Source organism: Typopeltis vanoorti, chromosome 7 (assembly GCF_054136105.1).
Source record: "Typopeltis vanoorti isolate ZY-2024b chromosome 7, IOZ_Tvanoo_1.0, whole genome shotgun sequence".
Taxonomy (NCBI): Eukaryota; Metazoa; Arthropoda; class Arachnida; order Uropygi; family Thelyphonidae; genus Typopeltis; species Typopeltis vanoorti.
In genome coordinates this window covers 4,128,962-4,147,984 of record NC_143555.1, presented here as the reverse complement: position 1 = coordinate 4,147,984, position 19,023 = coordinate 4,128,962, and the positions used below count along the sequence as shown (strand labels likewise).

General features: G+C 35.0%; 1 protein-coding gene across 4 annotated transcripts in view; it reads right to left on the bottom strand.

The window, feature by feature from the left end:
- The window catches only part of LOC150104456 (erlin-1-like), a 354,949-nt gene that overhangs the window by 75,403 nt on the left and 260,523 nt on the right, over nucleotides 1-19,023 (bottom strand). For all 4 annotated transcript variants that reach the window (XM_090395630.1, XM_090395631.1, XM_090395634.1 and 1 more), the window contains exon 10: nucleotides 1,552-1,641. In XM_090395630.1, the coding sequence (XP_090251756.1) occupies nucleotides 1,552-1,641 (90 nt within the window). The remainder of the gene's footprint in view (nucleotides 1-1,551; nucleotides 1,642-19,023) is intronic.

Below are 19,023 nucleotides of genomic sequence, written 5' to 3'. Positions count from 1 at the left end.
AATATTTCATAACAGTGTGATACCAATACTTGGAACTCTGTAATGTAATGACTAAAAAACTCAAGGCACTTCATTGAAGAATCCTACTGATCAAATTAGAGAAGGAAGCAGTTTACTGCATTTTATGAAAAGTCTTTATAAAATTTCAACTAATGAGAATCTAACAATACTACATTGAAAAAAAAAATAGATGGAGGAAAATATCACCAAAAAATAAAGAGAAGATACTTAGTGGAAACAATGATTCTTCAACAGCCTGGTGGTTGCAATAAAATACAATACAAAGTAGTATCTGAGTGGTTTGCTGGCCTGGTTGGCCAAGTGATTCACATATCTGCTCTCTAACCAATAGGCTGTAGGTTCAAATCCTACCATGAGCATGGATGTTTGTGATTGTCTCACACATTTATACATACAAATAAATACACTCTCCCAAGATGGACTGGGTCACCATGGGAGAAGTTGACCCAACTGACCTGCACATGAGAAGGCCTTTACCCAGTAGTTGGGATTCTCAAAGCTGAATATCATCATCATCATCATTATTCTACTGGTTTAATGTGGTAAAAAATTTGAATGGCAATGAAATTTAAGCGACAATGACATTGCAAAACATGTAATTAAAAAGAAGGAGGCTATTCCTGAAATGAAAGAATATCCAGAAGAGAATTTGGCGTCAACAAAGAAAATTAGCTACAGTTAATTAATTACACTCTGCATCATGTTGAGCAGCCAATGGATTACATGGAATAATACAAAGATAGTTCTGCCAACAAAATCATACATTGAAACTGATGGAGAGTTACATGCAAGAAAGCCAAACAAAGCGCCTCCGTAGTGCAATTGGAAGAACGACAATACGTTGCGCACTTTAATTGAAAAAAGTCCTAAGTTCGAGTCTCGTCATGATGGGAGAAATCTTTATATGGACTTTTTCAATCAAAGGTGAGTTAGCTGATCTCATATACGGAAGTAGCAAGGTTTTTTCTCCCGGAAACTCGGGTTTTTCATCCCTGCATACAAACAAATCGGCTGTTCAGAACACACGCAATTTACAGACAATAAATACTAGCTGTGCTGGTGGTGATGGGCGGTAGATGGCGCTGATGTAGATGATTGGTAATAGAGGTTGGGTGTAGTGGTGGAGACAGAGAGTTGTACAATAGGTGTCCTCCTGCGATGAGTGTTCAGACTTCTTGGAGGTGTCATGAAAATAATAATAAAATAATAATAATAAAGAATCAAAAGAACTTCTTTATTACCATTTTTTAAAAAGTAATATTCATAAGTTTTATTTTGTTTATTTTTATTGACTAAAGTTCATAACAAATGTGTAAGTGTACCACATACATTCACAAATGATGCAAGTGTTCTTTTACATATAACAATTTCACAAGTTAAACATACAAACATTCTCTTTTATTGATTTTCTATATTTTTCAATTATCTGAGGAAATTTATTTCCTTTCAATCCTAGATAATCAGGATTCTTCTCTCTCTCTCTGTGTAGGTGTATGTGTGAATATGTGAATACATAAAAATAAACTCTACCTTCAATATTGGCCATCTTTTTAAGTGATTCTTTTTCCATTATCTTCTGTTCATATTGAATTTTAGCAACCTGAGCAAATTTTTGAGCATCTGTAATCATAAATAACACAGTACATTAAAATCATTAGCACAAAATGCCAACCTTAAAAACATTTAAAGTATAAATCACAATTTTTCAGTTCTACTCAAATGTGAAATTACTTCTTGTGATTTAATAGAGATCCATAAACTAAAAGATGCCAAAACATTTTGTCAATTTTCTACAATAAAATTATTCTAGAAAATTAACCTTTAGAAAAATTTGCTTAAAGATCTTGTTTGATCTTTAAGTGATCACTATTTAAGTCTTGAGCAGGATAAAACTGAATTTCATATTGAAAAGAATAACATGTAAGAAAAAAGTTGAGCAGCTCTCAGATGTGAACTGTAGACTAAAATACACAAAGATTATTGAAGAAAAAATGAAAGAGTGTGAGAACAGGAACCAAACCTTGGAGATTCAGTGGCAAGCCTTAAAGAAAACCCTGATTGATTCAGCCAGAGAGGCATGTGGTGAGGTAGTCTGTAAGGATAGAAAAATCAGAACTCCATGGTAGACACAGGAAGTTAAAGAAGCAGTGAAGGAAAAGAAGAAAGTATATCAAAAGTTCCTGGCAAATAAGTCAGCTTTTGCTCTTAGAGAATACAGAGACAAATGTAAGAAAGTGAAACACTGTGTAAAACTAGCTAAACAAAAGTCATGGGAAGATTTTTGCAAGAACATAGAAAATAAATATCAAGAGGGTGGTAAGATATTCTGGAGGTTGTTGAAGAAGCTTAGAAATGGGGAAAAAAGTGCTGTAAAAGGAATTAGAGATGATAAAGGTGACATGAAAATGGGAGAAAAAAGATATCCTTGAAGTATGAAATAATTACTTCGAAAAATTGCTAAATGAAACAAGCAGTGGTAAAAAACACTCAACAAGGATACAGTCAGGAATACATATCCATACTTGAAGCAGAAAAAGCCATCAAAGGCTTGAAATGGAAAGGCAGCAGGAGTAGATGATATTCGACCAGAAATGCTGAAGTATGATGGTATAAAAGTCTTACAGTGGATGTACTGCATAGTTCAGAAAGCCTGCACAGAGGGATGAATTCCCGATGATTGGAGTAGAGCTCTAATATTATGGCAGGTGTTTTTTTTTTTTTTTTTTTTTAGCAGATTTGGTAGCAAGAACTGTGTTTCACATTTCACTCACAACATGCATTTTGTTTGTTTTGTATACTCATTGAAAAGAGCACATTCTAGCTGTTAAAATGATCTACCATTTTGTTCAATTCTATTTACAGTATGCCCATAAAAATCTGTCTCATTATTTAATGGCACACCATGTATAGGTTGTTATACTTGGGCAATGGCAGTCTTAGAAAAAAAAAGAATAGCAGTTCCCGTTTTCAATGCTATACACAAAATTCAACTTCTTAAACGGGAGGACAATTACTAGTAATGTTGGAAATTTTCAAAATGTGGAAACTCGACAACGAGACTTATGTATATGGTTTCACAGAAGATTCTAGAAGAGAAAAAGAAGAGGAGTTTCAGTTCTTAGAAAAACCAGAAGGGACATAAAGAAAAGAAAAAACATGTACCTATAGTGACATAGAAAATGTAGAATATGTAATCAACTACAACAGATATTTTATTCTGAGTATAAAAAAACAAAAAACAAACAGAAACTATCATTAATGAATGAAACTAGTGAGAACAGTGGGAAGTTCAAAAGCATCTGCATATAAATGATTACTGTAAAAATAGTTATTTTAAAAGCAGCAGCATACATACTAAGTTTAAACTATGACACTTCATATTAGGAAACTAAAGAAAAAAATATATAACATCAGCAATCAGAAATTGCAATTTTCCAACTGTGGAAATAGAAAGTTCTAACATTGTGATTAAGATTTGGAGAGTGTAATAAGGTTCAGCACTTTCTTGAAAAAATGTTCATTAGAAAATGACAAAAATGGAAAAGCTATAAGTTAAGGGGATAAAAATCCCTTATTGTTTTTCAGCCAGTAAGTGAAACTAAGATCGAAAACTACGATCTGTAACGTTTCATGCCGACGAACTGTCAGCGTATCCAAGCATAAGTGACCACTTGGTAGTGCCACACCACGGCAACTCGTTGCAAAGGTAGAGCAAGCTCCCTCACTGTTCTTGATATTTTCTCATAATGTAAAACACGCAGCTCTTAAGAGATGTAGTACCTTTTACATTATGAGGAAAGGTCACTACCCAGACCGGTTTCAACCTTTTTTGAGGTCTCATCAGTGAGTAGCTAGACCTAGAATATCAGAGTTTAAGTGAAGAAAACTTACATACTTTTGCTATATGATTGCCCGAAAGGTGTGTCACTATATTATATTATAACATAGTATAACTAAGATGAAAAGCCAAACGGCTATTTTTTTCTGGCGAGGTTGATATAAGTTAAGGGGATAAAAATCCCTTATTGTTTTTCAGCCAGTAAGCGAAACTAAGATCGAAAACTACGATCTGTAACGTTTCATGCCGACGAACTGTCAGCGTATCCAAGCGTAAGTGATCACTTGGTAGTGCCACACCACGGCAACTCGTTGCAAAGGTGGAGCAGATCTTAGTTTTCGATCTTAGTTTCGCTTACTGGCTGAAAAACAATAAGGGATTTTTATCCTCTTAACTTATATCAACCTCGCCAGAAAAAAATAGCCGCTTGGCTTTTCATCTTAGTTATACTATGTTATAATATAATATAGTGACACACCTTTCGGGCAATCGTATAGCAAAAGTATATAAGTTTTCTTCACTTAAACTCTGATATTCTAGGTCTAGCTACTCACTGATGAGACCTCAAAAAAGGTTGAAACCGGTCTGGGTAGTGACCTTTCCTCATAATGTAAAACAGTACTACATCTCTTAAGAGCTGCGTGTTTTACATTATGAGAAAATATCAAGAACAGTGAGGGAGCTTGCTCCACCTTTGCAACGAGTTGCCGTGGTGTGGCACTACCAAGTGGTCACTTACGCTTGGATACGCTGACAGTTCGTCGGCATGAAACGTTACAGATCGTAGTTTTCGATCTTAGTTTCGCTTACTGGCTGAAAAACAATAAGGGATTTTTATCCCCTTAACTTATATCAACCTCGCCAGAAAAAAATAGCCGTATGGCTTTTCATCTTAGTTATAATGGAAAAGCTAGTTACTGGTAGAGACTTAAACAGCAGAGTAGACAATGAATCCCAGTATATGAATCATCAACCCAGCTGAGTGGATGATATACTTGCTTTACAACCAACAGACTGTGGGTTCAAATCCCAAGCATGGCAGTCTGTGAATATCTTTAAGTTCAGTACCTTGTATACTGGAAACAGTTGGAAAAAGTCATATGTTTGGTCTCGTTCTCTTTATAGGACAGGATTTCCACATTATCTAACCCCTAACTTCCATGGTACTAATACTAAAATAGTAACTATTAGGTTTACAGCCTTTTGTGGATGGGATTCATGTAAAAATTAAAATTAAAAAATACCTGGGAAGAATTTGGAGAAAAGAGCAAATTTAGTAGTAAGGTAAGCTGGATTACTGTTTGGAACATGGACCTGCCATTACTAACATCAGTTTCCAGTATAAAGATGTATATAAATAACATGAAGAGAACATACAAAGAATAAGTCTTACTGACTGTCTTCAAAGTGATTCAGATTACTACAAGAGATTTGAAATAGAAAATGGTCACCATCTAGTCTGAATTTGATAAAAAAATTTAGTATCACAATTTAATAAAAAAAAAAAAAAAAAATCATCATCAGCATCAGTCATTGTCGATCTACTGCTGGGTGAAGGTCTTTCCAAGATTACTCCAAAACGCTCTGTCTATGGCTCTCCTTTTCCATGCGACTCCTGCAAATCTGATGATATCATCAATCCACCGTGATTTAGGTCTGCATCATGGTCGTTTTTCCTCCTGTGGAATCCAATCCAGTACTTCTTTTGTCCATCGCCGATCTTGTCTTCGAGCAATATGCCCAGCCCATTGCCACTTTAGATGTTTCACTCTTCCTATGATGTCAGAGACTTGATTTCTTATTCATGTATTCCTTTTGTGATCTAATTCTGTGATACCAAGCATACTTCTTTCCATACTAAATTGTGTTGTTCTTAATTTTTGAATTTCCTTTGCATTCAGTGTCCATGTTTCACAGCCATATGTCAGTATCAGAAGAATACACTGGTTAAAAACTTTTCTCTTCAGGCATAATGGTGGTTGGCTTTTGAATCTTGAATGTATTTTCCAAATGCTTTCCACCCAAGCATCGTGCGCCTTTTAATTTCATCCATATTTTGTTCCATTGATATCTGTTGTCCTAAGTATAAATAATGATCTACTTGTTTAATTTCCTCATTATTGATTTTTATTATTTCTGGTTGGACATAGTTATTGAAAATAACTTGGGTTTTCTTTAGGTTTATCTTTAGGTCTGCTGTTCTGTTAGCAATTTGGAGCTCATGGATCTGTAATTCATGTGCAGTTGAAGTAAAGATAACTATGTCATCTGCAAAGCGTAAATGGCTTAAATAGCTTCCATTTATCTTCAGACCTTTCCCTTCAAAATCAAGAAGTTTGAATATTTCTTCTAGGCATGCTGTGAATAATTTTGGAGATACTGTGTCACCCTGTCTTATACCTCTCTGTATTCCCACAGTAGAGATGTTTCCACTGAAATGAACTGCTGCTGTGGCATTGGTGTATGCTGATTTAATGGTTCTGATGTAGGGCTCCACCACTTGTTGGTTTCGTAATGCTTTAAGTATTGCACAAGTTTTAAGTGAATCACTTAAATGACTATGAAAAGAAATCAAAGGCTCTTCTTTGATTTCTTCTCATAGTCAATAAAAACAAGACATAGTGGTAATTGATATTCATTACACCGTTCAATAATCTGCTGTACAACTTGTATATGGTCCATTGTACTAAAGCCCTTCGAAAGCCTGCCTGTTCTTTTGGTTGTGCTAGGTCCAGAGTCGAACAAAGTCTATGAGCTAAGACTTTTGTAAACACTTTGTAGACCACTGATAGTAGACTGATAGGTCAGTAGTTCGTCAAGTCTTCTATCTCACCTTTTTTATGTATCAAAATTAGGGTAGCCTTCTTCCATGTTGCTGGTACATCATTTTTCTTCAGGCATAAAGTAAATAGTTTTGCTAAGAGTTTGTAGATTATTTCTCCACCTGTTTTTAGAAGTTCAGCTATAACTCCATCCTCACCTGCAGCTTTCCCATTTTGAAAGATTTGGATGCTCTGCATAATACTTCTTCTGGTAGAATCTGTGGTACTTCAGCTGTGTCATAGTTGTCTTCTACTTCATTTAATTCATCATCCTGATATAATATTGAGTAGAATTCTTCAATTATTCTTTTTGCTATAGCATATCTCTGGTGATGGTCCTAGTTTGACTGCAACCATCTGCTTGTTGTTCATCAATTGCTGTTTGGCTTTTTTGAGACTACAGTTGTTTTCAATTGTTTGTTGTATGAATTTACAATTGAATTTTCTTATTTCTGTGATACGTTTTCTGATTGTTTTGCACAATTCAGTGTATTCAATTTTATTCTGTAGGTTAACTGATTGTTTCATTTTTCTTCGTTTCTTCATAATTTTTTTGTTTCTTCAGAGATTTTGTCTTGTTTCTGTTCTGTGGTACCAGCTATTTCAAGTGAGCATTGTAAAAGGTTTTGGATAATAATGTCATTACTTTCTGATAGATCAGCATTGTCATCTATAATAAGATGTTTACGAACTAAACAATAGATGTTTAAATCTATTGTTTAGTTCGTGTTGGAATATATCTTTTTTAATGTTGAGTTTGTGTACATCTATGTTTTGCTTTGGTCTCCGAAACATTTTTCTTCTTTCTTTTTGGCAGTTTATTTGGTTTTACTGCATACCATATGATGGTCACTTCCAACGTTGAAGGTGTTTATAACAGAGCAGTCTTGACAAATGTTTTTCTTATTGCTGAGGATAAAGTCAATTAAACTGGTTTTTCCATTTGGACTTTTCCATGTCCATTTTCTATGTGTGTTTTTTCTTGAAAAAGGAATTCATGACATACAGGTTTTCTTTTTCTGCAAAGTCTATTAACCTTGCTCCTCTGTCATCTTTCATGCCATATCCAAAATTTACCATTGAGCTTTCATCTGAATGTTGAATACCAATTCTAGCATTAAAGTCTCCCATTACAATTCTGAAATGATATTTTCCTTTATTGTAGAGTTGGGATACATCATGATAGAAGGCTTCAATTTCTTCATCAGTATGACTTATTGTTGGTGCATAGACTTGGACGATCTTAAGAGTGTATCTTTTGGAGATCTCAATAACAATACTTGCTATTCGATCGGATACACTGTCAAATTCTATTATGTTGTTCTTCAGTTTTTTGTTGATCAAAAATCCAACTCCACTGATTCTTTCCTAATCTTGGCCTCTATAATATAATATGTCTCCATTTTTTAATCGAGGAATTTCTTCACTTACGTCAGACCTCACACAGTCCAAGAATGTCGCATTTTCGTCGCTTTAGCTCTTCAGTTAGTTCAGTTAGCCATGCTTCACTGCTCTGAGTCCTACAGTTTAATGTTCCAAGGTCTAGTTTCCAATGGCAGCATGATCTGGTTACCCTGGGATTCTTAGCACCCTCTGCCTTCATGTTTAACTGTCTGCTGCCATAGGTAGTAACAATCCGGCCTCCGGGGAATGAGGGTCATTTTATTTCTGTTGGATTCATCTTGGAAGGTCATAAATTCACCATGCTGGCCAACTGCAGGTTGGTGAATGGCAATATTTTCACGTGGGATCACCAGTCCCAAAACCACCGGTCCATGGCTCTTTATTCAATATATTCAGAGCTGCCCTGATATCCAACATTTTCCCCCCCATCCGCCACCTAGGGGACTCACTCAGTAGCCCGTGGAAGCCCCGAGTATATATATATATATATATATATATATATACTCGGGACTTTAATGTTAGAATTGGTATTCGACATTCAGATGAACGCTCAATGGGAAATTTTGGATATGGCATGAAAGATGACAGAGGAGCAAGGTTAATAGATTTTGCAGAAAAAGAAAACCTGTATGTGTGTATGTATGTATGTATGTATATATATATATATATATATATATATATACAAAATTTTCAAAAATAATTAAAGTGAAAATTTCAGAAATCAAATATTATTATTATTATTATTATTATTATATAGGTTAGAAGACTCATTATAGGAGACCCATTATTCACACAAAACTTATCCCACCTCTCCTTAAACTCATGCACTGATGAAGTACTCACAATCACCCCCTAGCAACCCATTCCCCACTGTTACACCCTGATACCTTAAGAATGTAGAATTCTCAGTTATCATGGTGTAACATGAAGAGCAAATAAAAAAAAAAAACCCTGCATAAAGGCTAATAGCTAATTTAAATGAATTATTTAAAAGAAAAAGGAAATATTCTTGCATCCAATAAAATATATAAAATATAAAGGTGTTTGTTGAACTAAATAACAAATAGAAAGAAAGAAAGAATATATTAATGTTGTAATATGATATAAAAAAGAAAATTTATCTAAGTAAGACAGAAAAGGATTAGTCATAAGAAATGGTATGTGAGAGGCTAGAGATTAATTTCATAGAGAAATTTTAAAAGCGGATTAAGTTAGAGGCTAGCACAAGAAAAACAACAGAAAATCGCTTAGGGTCAATTCCCAAATTGAGACATTGTTATGGGCCCGCCGATCAAAGGACGTTTGGCAAAAAAAAAAATCATCATCATCATCATACGTATCAAGGATTTAGGCCTAGTATGGCCTGTTCCGGCCTTAGAAGTCATCGTTGAATCGTTTAAGAGGACGTCCTGGTTTTCTTTTTCCTAATGGCTTGTAATTTAAGGCTTGTTTTGGTAATCTTTCTGTTTTCATTCTTTGAACGTGTTCCATCCATCTATGTTTATATTTTTTGATTTTTTCAATTACTGGTTCTTGGTTTAATTCTTTCATAATATCTTCGTTTCTTTTGTGATCAAATAGGGTATACTTTGCAGTTTTTCTCATAAACTTCATGCAAAAAAAAAAATAATAAATAAAAAAAATAATAAAAATAAAAAAAATAAAAAATAAACGCCACCCTAATTGGTCGGTGAAGTAAAAACAAGTAGGGGGCGGAGAAAAGAAGTTAAAGAGGGTGCCGTTAGGATAGCAAGGAAACCCCTCTCCCACAAGGCTTTTTGGTTTTTATTTTGGTTCTGTTCCAAAATTTGTCTGTAATAGGTATCATTATTCTAATACGGAACTGTTGAAGTGACCAAGGAAAATTTATACTAGGACTTTAGTATCTGACAGAATATATTAAAAGTAAGCTGGCTAAGTGTTAATGTTATATGAATAATTAAGTGTCCTGAGAATTTTGCATGTCTATTGTAATGTATAGGAAAGTTAAAATGTCATAGTTGTGTGTTAGTGTAGTAAAAGTTTAGTTAATCTACTTAAGTTTGGATAGTTAAATAGTGTGAATTAATCTTATATGTCCGTGTCAAATGAATTTATGTGTTGAATGTGTATGGCGGCATGATCGTAATACCCATTATTGGATCATAGCCTAATTACTTGTAATAAGTTAATGTTAGTTTGTAAGTATTTAGTTTAGCATTGAATTGAGTAATAACAAAAATTGAATTGTACCATGTTAAAGTTTTTAATAAACCTTTCGTCTAATGATAAAACAGATGTCTGAAATTGCTGTCCGATGCACCACTTGAAAAATTACGAACCTAATCACGCGGGAAATTAATGTGTTAAGAAACGAGATAAAGTGTCAAGACTGCAACATTGTTTCACTTTCAGACATATTTTAGTTCTTTCTCCTTGTTTTTGTATATAATATCTCAAACTAAATATCCCGAAAGGCTCAGTATAAATACAAATATTAGGGGTAATAAGGGGAGAAATAACTTAAGTATTAGTAAAAATTTTGGTGATATCTCGAGCATAGATAATAGAAGAACATAGATGAGAGGAAATTACTAGTTAGAATAAAAAAAAAAAATCATAAAATGGGACGCAACACCACCATTGCAAAAAATCTAGTCGAACCCTTGCTAACCACACGCTTATACAATTTCTATTGAGGGTGACTCCCATTTTCTCTCTTCCTACCATGTACACAAAAAAAAAAAACCTTCAATGTCAATCCTATGAAACTCCTTTAAATAACTAATGTTTCTATCATGTCTCCTCTTTTTTTTGCCTACCACTTATTCTTGGACATTCATTAAAATTGGACTCATTCTTGGAACTTCAATTAGTTCTCGTGCGGAGTATTTCATAGACCTACCACATTCTTTGTCACTAGTTTCTGGATCCTCTGCACCATGGAATTCAGGTGACCAGATATGCACACAGTAATCCAGATGTGACCTTATCCAAGTCTTCTAAAGGGAAAAAAATAACCTCCATACTCTGCTTGTGAGTGTATTCTTCAACAACCATATAATATGATGTGCTGTTTGGCTACTTTTGAAGCATGCCTCTAAACTTCAACTCCCTGTCAATCATCCCATCTTAATTTCTAAATCTTTATTGAATATCTTTATTGAAAAGAGTGATACTCATTTATTGAATGAGTATCACTCCTTCTGGTTTTGCACTATCAGCAAATAATCAAGAATACAGAATTGAATATTTCTCATTGAATCATTTCCTATATATCACTGATGTATGAATTAAACAGAGGCTCACACCACTAATCACTTGCCTTCTCCTGAACTCAACTCCCCCATAAACCATTCTTTGATATCTGTTCATCAGTCACCCTGTAATCCAAATCATCAGCTTCATATCCATCCTCATTTGCTCCAATTTACATTTGACAGGATTTCACAACAGTGTGGAATCTTGTCAAATGTCTTTGGAAAGTCAAGCAGTATCACAGAGTAGCCATTTCTTGTATCCTACTCCATTGTCACTTTACTTCACTGTATAAAAAGTAACCAAATTACTAAGGTAAGACCTACCCTTTACAAAACTATGTTGCCCATTACAAAATATCATATTCCTGTCTAACCAGTCCTGAATTCTGTTTTTCACTAATTTCTCCAATACCATAATCGTCACTCCTGAGATACTGACTTGCCTATAATTTGCTACTTCAGTCTTGGGGCCTCCTTTATGCAACAAGGCTATATTGTCCACTCCACTGGCACTTTCTTAGTACTGTGGCTTAAATTAAACAGCTTGGTCAGATGAGCTGATATTTCCCTTGCACATTCTCATAATACACGAGTGATAATTCATCTAATCTCATGACCATGTTTGCATTAAGGTACTGCAATATCCCTAAGTACCTCCAGTTCTTCAACCTCTATTTTCCCATCAGTTCATATCACATCTGACATTGTAATATCATTTTGCAAGGGTGTACCTAGATGGCACAACCTTGCAAAATATCACTTAGTAACTCAACTATTAGGTTTGTTTCTGTTATCTCCTGCCATCAGCACTATTTAAAGTCATCCTTTCATAGTCATACTTTCTTTTACTGCTACACAGCGAAAGAACTCTAACTTCTTTTGGCCTCATCAGCTGGCTTTCTCTCATGATTAGTTTGGCCTTCTTTACTCTTCTACTTCTTGCACTATGTTTTCTTTTTCTGCAACTCCTGCTTAATAATGCTATTCATCCGTCTAACTTCTACCTGATTTATCCTCCTGACTTTCAGTTTACAGTCTGATACTCCTTTTATCAAACATCTTGATCAACTTCCATGCACCACCAACATTTCTCTCTCTCCTCCAAATTATTATGCCATGGTGCAGTTGACTCCTTAGCTTATCATAATCATCCAATTTGCAATTCCACATATATCCTTTTTTAACAGAAAATTCTGCATGTTTGGCAATCTCCCAAATCAAGAATACAGAACTGCTTTTCCCAAGCAAAGGTAGCATAGCTAGATTGGTTACTGTCAGTGGTGAGTTATAAAAATTTTAACAAAGGGCTCGCATCGTCGAGCAAAAAAAAGCCGTATTTCGCACACAAACGTTTATTAATACAACTTGTGTACAAATGCCAATCAAAAACTATGAGGGAACAATCAACCTGTAAAGGCTATCATTTTTAAACAAATATTTCATGATCTAAACATGAAACATTTGCATACAATCATCTGTGTTAATTTATCTTACATAAGAAAAACATTTTTTAACTATCAAAATATAATAAGAATAAAATATTTTATAATCGCACATATGAAATAGTCCGCATTTTTTATAAACAAAATAAATTTCTTTTGTTTGCGATAGAAGTTTTTATGACAAACAATCTATAAATAAATATTATCTAAACACAATAATATTGTGTTTAGTTATTGTGTACGTTATATTTCTAATAATATTGTGTATGTTATATTTCTCTTTTGTTTTTATACTTCAAGTGATAATCAATGGTACCAATTGTGAATTCTTATTTGTAAAATGGTAGTAACAGTAACTATAATATTTTATTTAATAAAATCACTTTGTTAGGTTACCATATGAGTTTTTCGCTTAATATATTTCAAAAAAATTTTTTTTTTCTTTTTTTTTGAAAATATAAAAAAGTAAACAAAAACAAGTGGCTCGCAAATTTGAGAAAAATTTAACAAAGGGCTCGGGCGAGCCCCTTATAGCTCACCACTGGTTACTGTTAAGTTTTATGATGCTATGACTCTCAAAACCATTTGTCCCCCCCCTCCATTACACACTGTCCCATGTAACTGTCTCTTAGCAGCTGTATAAATTCCACCCTCCCGACCACTCCTCCTCCCAATCTATGTCCCCATGATTGTAACCCTCCCCTATAATAATTATTCAACATGCACTCATCATGTTAATTTGCCAATGCATGCATTTACATTCTCCTTTATGCTCCCTGGCTTATAGCAACAACCAATTATATATTTCATCCTGTTGGAATCTATCTCACACCAAATAGCCTCAAATGAACTACTCTCTGCATCTCCACTCTCCTGATGTACTTCTACTCTTTTTGGCTTTAATTCTTATGCTATCATTAGCAAAACCCTCTTCCCTATCTTTTCCCTTCTAGTCCTTCCTGAAGATACTATATCCCTTGCATTCTATTTCTATATAATTGTCAGTCAACTAAGTCTCACTAATGTCTATAACTTTTAGCCAAGTTCAGCTAATAATGTTAAAAACTCCTCATCCTTATTCTAAATACTTCTGGCATTAGTATATATATAAACTGCAATACGCCCTTCATCAAGCAGTCTCTCTTATAACTTGTGTTGCTTAGTTCACAACATTCAGCATCATGAGATCACTTTCCCACTTAGTAATCCTTAAGCTGCCTGCTGGACTCGCACTCATCTGCATCCTTGACCCCATAAATATTCTAGTTTCTGTGACTCTACAATATTACTGCAAGAGAAGCAGTTTGAAAACAATAATAAAACTTTGAAGACTATATGAGAAAATCTAAAGAAGACACTGACTGATTCAGTAATGTAAACACAGTGAAATTGTCTGCAAGGATAAAAAAATTAGAACTTCATTCATCAGGATGTTAGACTTTACTTAATCCTCCACTTTTACCTTTTATGGTGTCGATGTATTTATTCTTGCAACCACAACCATAACTTCAGGATAAGGTGGTTAGCCCTATGCCTCCCAGTGTATCCAATGTCTGTAGATGAGTGTGTTTACGAGGCCGGTTTGCCTGTTCTGGGGGATAAAAAACCCGAGTTTCCAGGTGAAAAAACTCCTACCTCCATATGAGACCGGCTAACTAACCTTTTGTCGAAAGAGACCAGATAAAGGTTCCTCACATCACTGATGGGAATCAAACCTAGGTCTTTCTGACCAAAGGGCTTCGTCTATAATGACTGAGCTACGGAGGCCCAGGATATTAGAATGCAGGTAATAACAGCCCAGAATCTGTCAATTAATGAGCTAAGGTTTACCTCTAATTGGAGAATGTGATCATGCAATTTGAGTTGGGTGGTGACAAATCCAACTGGTGTTTTTTTTAAAGGGAATATATAATTGATTATAACAAACTGAGAAGCTGTGCCTTGGTAGAGAAACTGCATGGTAAAGGAATTAACAGTGCATAGGGGAGGTGTCAAGGAAGTAGCTAAAATTGGCTACATCTCTAGAAGTCAAGAAAATAAATTGCAGGGAAGTTAAATAGATGAACAATATTTTAAGGTAAGAGCAATATAAAATGAAAATGTAAAGAATGCAATAACTTGACACATGAGCAGTATATAAAGGGGAAAAAAAAACAGAGGTGAACAACCATTTGAGGAAGGAAAAATCAGACTCTGATAAGAAATTGGATATGCCAGAGGAAATCAAAAGAATTATTTTGCTATGGGATAAGTAAAAGGGAGGAATGACCAGGGAAGTATAATCTTAGTGACTACTAGAAAGTGTCATATGTACAGTAAATGGCAGAATGACAAGGTATTTGTCACTCTTCAAACACCCTTCAGCTCACTGAAAGCTGAGATGAAACTAGACAAAAAAGGTAAAAGTGGATAAGATATAAAGATATTGTAAGGACTTTATCCAGACACAACAGTAAGACTGTGGGTGCTAAGGAATGTGCAAGAGAATCAGTAATACCCCTAATGAGTGGAAGGAAGACAAGAAATTTCTATTATAAAGGATGGAACTAGAAATGATGCAGCAAATTACAGATCAATCTGCACCTTTTGAGTAGTCATTAAGATATTAAAGAGGCTAGTCAGAATCAGTATACAGAGGCTAGCAGATACCCTTTGATCCTGTTAAAAGTAGGTCATGCATTAATGTGTGAGAGAGAAAGAGAAGATGAAGTGAATTTGAAACAGAGAGAAAAGTTTAGTAAACTTTTAACATTCTAAAATAGAGTGTGTGCAGAGTTTAGGGGAGAATGGATATACAATAATACTTTTGGATTTTGTGAAGGTAATTGATAGGATTTCACACGGAGGATTATTATACAGACTGACTGAGGAGGATGGATGGATGGATGGATGGATGGAGATATATATATATATATATATATATATTATACTGATCCATACAAGAGAGGTAGGAGGACCTGTACAGCACATCAGTGCCATGTATAGAGTGAGGACTGACACAGAGTTTACTGACACTTTCTTTTTTGAAGAGATGTAGGTTGTAGTTCGGGAATAATTCTTGTGGAAGGCTGTTCCACAAGAATAAGAAAGGAAGTACACTTGGGGGTGTTTGCAGTTATACAGTAAAGAGGTGCTAGGCAGCTGCTTCCTTTGTATTGACAATTACAACAGAAAATGAAGGAATGATGGTTGCTAGTTCAGTAGAGCTATGACCATTGAAGTATACCTGTAGAATAGACACAGTACTGAAACATTGTGTGTGTGTGTGTGTGTGTGAGTGAGAGAGAGAGAGAGAGAGAGAGAGATGAAGTGAATTTGCAACAGAGGGATTACCTGTAAGTCAAATTGCTCTCCTCTGGACAGCATCAAGAATTTTCAGAGAAGTTATAGGTGCATCATCCCAAACATATGAGCAGTATTCTAAAGATTGACAAATTTGGGATTTGTATAAAATTAAAGCTGGCTGGGTGTAAAATAGCACCTTGAATGAAAGAGGATGTCTAGTTTTTTTCATGCTGAGGAAGCTACTGATGTGATATATTATGCAAGGAGAGACTGGAGGTAAGTGTAAGTCCACGAAGAGAGATTCGATCATACCTGGTGATTTGTGTATTACTAGAAGTATGAATAGGTGAGCAGATATCTCTTGTGAGAGAAGAGGCAAGACTGTTTTGGTGGCACTGAACATGATGAGTTTTTCCTTGTCCCAACATCCCAACAGCACACAGATCAATGTTTAAGGCATTGGTTGTAGATGATCTCGACACTTGGGATGTCTGTGCACTGCTTGTTTTGTCGAATGAATGGATGAATGGAGAGTACTATCATCTGCAAAGCTATGAACAGAATTAGTAGTGATTGAGAGTAGGTAAGACAGAGGCATCAGGTACTCCTGCACTGGTTGTGAAACTTGACAAGAGGAAGCCTTCTACCATGACATATAATGAATGACTAGAGAGGAAGCTGGCAACCCAATTACAGAGGATGGCAGGCAGACCCAAGGATTGTAATTTATTTAGCTTGCAATGGTAGCAAGATTTCAAGCAAAACCATTTAACATATCAATAGTCCAGATATATGCACCCACATCTGACAGCCCTGATGAGGATATTGAATTATTTTACAAAGATCTGACAGAGACAATATAAAAAATACCAAAAAAAGATACACTAATTATTGAAGAAGACTGGAATGCAAAAGTTGGAATAGAAAACGATGGTTGGGAAAGCATCATGGGAAAATATGGTTTTGGAGAAAGAAACGAATGAGGTAAAAATGCTAGAATACGCTGTGGACCACGAGATGATGATAAGTAACACAAGATTCCAGCAAAAGGAGTGTAGAAAATGTATGTGGTGATCAAATGATGGGAAAACCCAAGAACATGATCGATATATTACGATTAAAAGAAGATGGATAACATCAGTACACCAGTGCCAAAATTTTCAAGGAGTGGATATAGATTCGGATCATAACTTAGTGATTGCAAACATCAAGTTGAAATTAAAAATAAAATATAAATCCAATCATCAGAAACGAAGAGATACAGCAAGAATAAGTGAAGCGCAAAAATAGGAAGCAGGTACGGAACAGTGTTAGAGGAGAAACTAAAAAGTGTGGGAAAGAAAAAAATTCGAATATAAGAGTGAAAGAAGTAATGAAGGCAACAGTAGATGCAATTGAAGAAACAGTATCAAAAGAGAAGATCAAGAAGTGGATTAGACAGGAAACACTGAAGTTAGTACAAGAGAAGAGAATGTTGAGGATAAGAAGGGATACATCAGAACAAATAGAGAAGCAATATAGAAGAAAGGGAAATGAGGTGAAAAAAGCAGTCAGAATGCAGAAGATGAAATGGTTAGAAGCTCAATGCAATAATATAGAACAGCATTATGGAGAGCACAGAACTAGGGAGGTGTACAAAATGATTAGAACCATTAATACAGGATGGCAACCAAAACAGATAACAAATAAAGATGAAAAAGGCAAAGTATTGATGAATAAAGATAAAATTATACAACAGTTGACAAGATGCTGTAGTTGAGCTATATGAAAAAAAACTAGATTTATGAGGATTGTTTGAAAAGTTTGGTAAATTTCCAATAGAAATTTTGTGTTCATTCTATTGGAATGAACACAATTCGTTCATTCATACCAGTATCGGCATGTATCATCTTTTTCATGACTCTTGCAAAATTTTTGCTGCATACGAAGTGTAGTTCTCGTTTGGCAAACATTTAAAATGACAGTGTTCACATTTTCATAAACATGGAGAAAAATAAGTTTCGTGCAGTGATACAACACTTTTATTTAAAGAAGTGGATGGCCATGCAGATCAAAGCCCAGTTAGATGCAGTTCATGGGGACTCTGCACCAGCATTAAAGACTATTTATTTTTGGATAAATGAGTTTAAATATGGTTGTAAGTCCATCGAAGATGAAGTGCGCTCCAGACGCCCAACTGAGGTAACTACGAAGGAAATGATTGACAAAATCCATGGTATCATTATGGAAGACCACCGAGTGAAAGTGTGGGAGATTTTATAATATCTTGCATGAAAAATTACACATGAAAAAGCTGTGCGTGATGGGTGCTGTGATTGTTGACTGTCGATCAAAAACGCATGTGAAAAGACATTTCAACACAGTGTTTGATGATGTTTAATCGCAATTCGCAGGAGATTTTTTGCGTCGATTCGTGACTGTAGATGAAACTCGGATCCACTTGGAAAAGGATAAGACAATAACAGGAGTCTATTATGTGTCATTGTTGTTGTTCTTCTTCTTCGTCTATGATCTCTTGTACTTTTAAGCATCAAGATTTTAACAAAGAGATTTCCATGCCGTTCTGTCCAAGGGTTGTTCTTCTGCTTCTTCCCAGTTAATTCCCTTCTTTTCCAATTTTTCTTTAATTTCCTTTTGCCAACCTTTCCTGGGCTTGCCTATGTTTCTTTTTTCCTTTTTCGATTAAAATGTCCAAACCACCTCATTTGGCCTTGTGTTATGAATTGTTTCAGAGGTACAACTTGAAGGCTGTCTCTTATAGTTTGGTTTCTTGTTCGGTCTAGTCTTGTTTTATGTGCCGCTTTCACAAGATATTTCATTTCAATTCTTTGTAGTTTATTTGTGTTTCCTGTTGTTAACACCAAGACTCGAAACTGTATGATAACTTCTTTCTTATCTGGGAGTGGGCCTTTCATTGCATAGAATAGCTTTGTTTCCCTAGTTATCCTGTTGTTAATTTCTGTGTCTAGTCT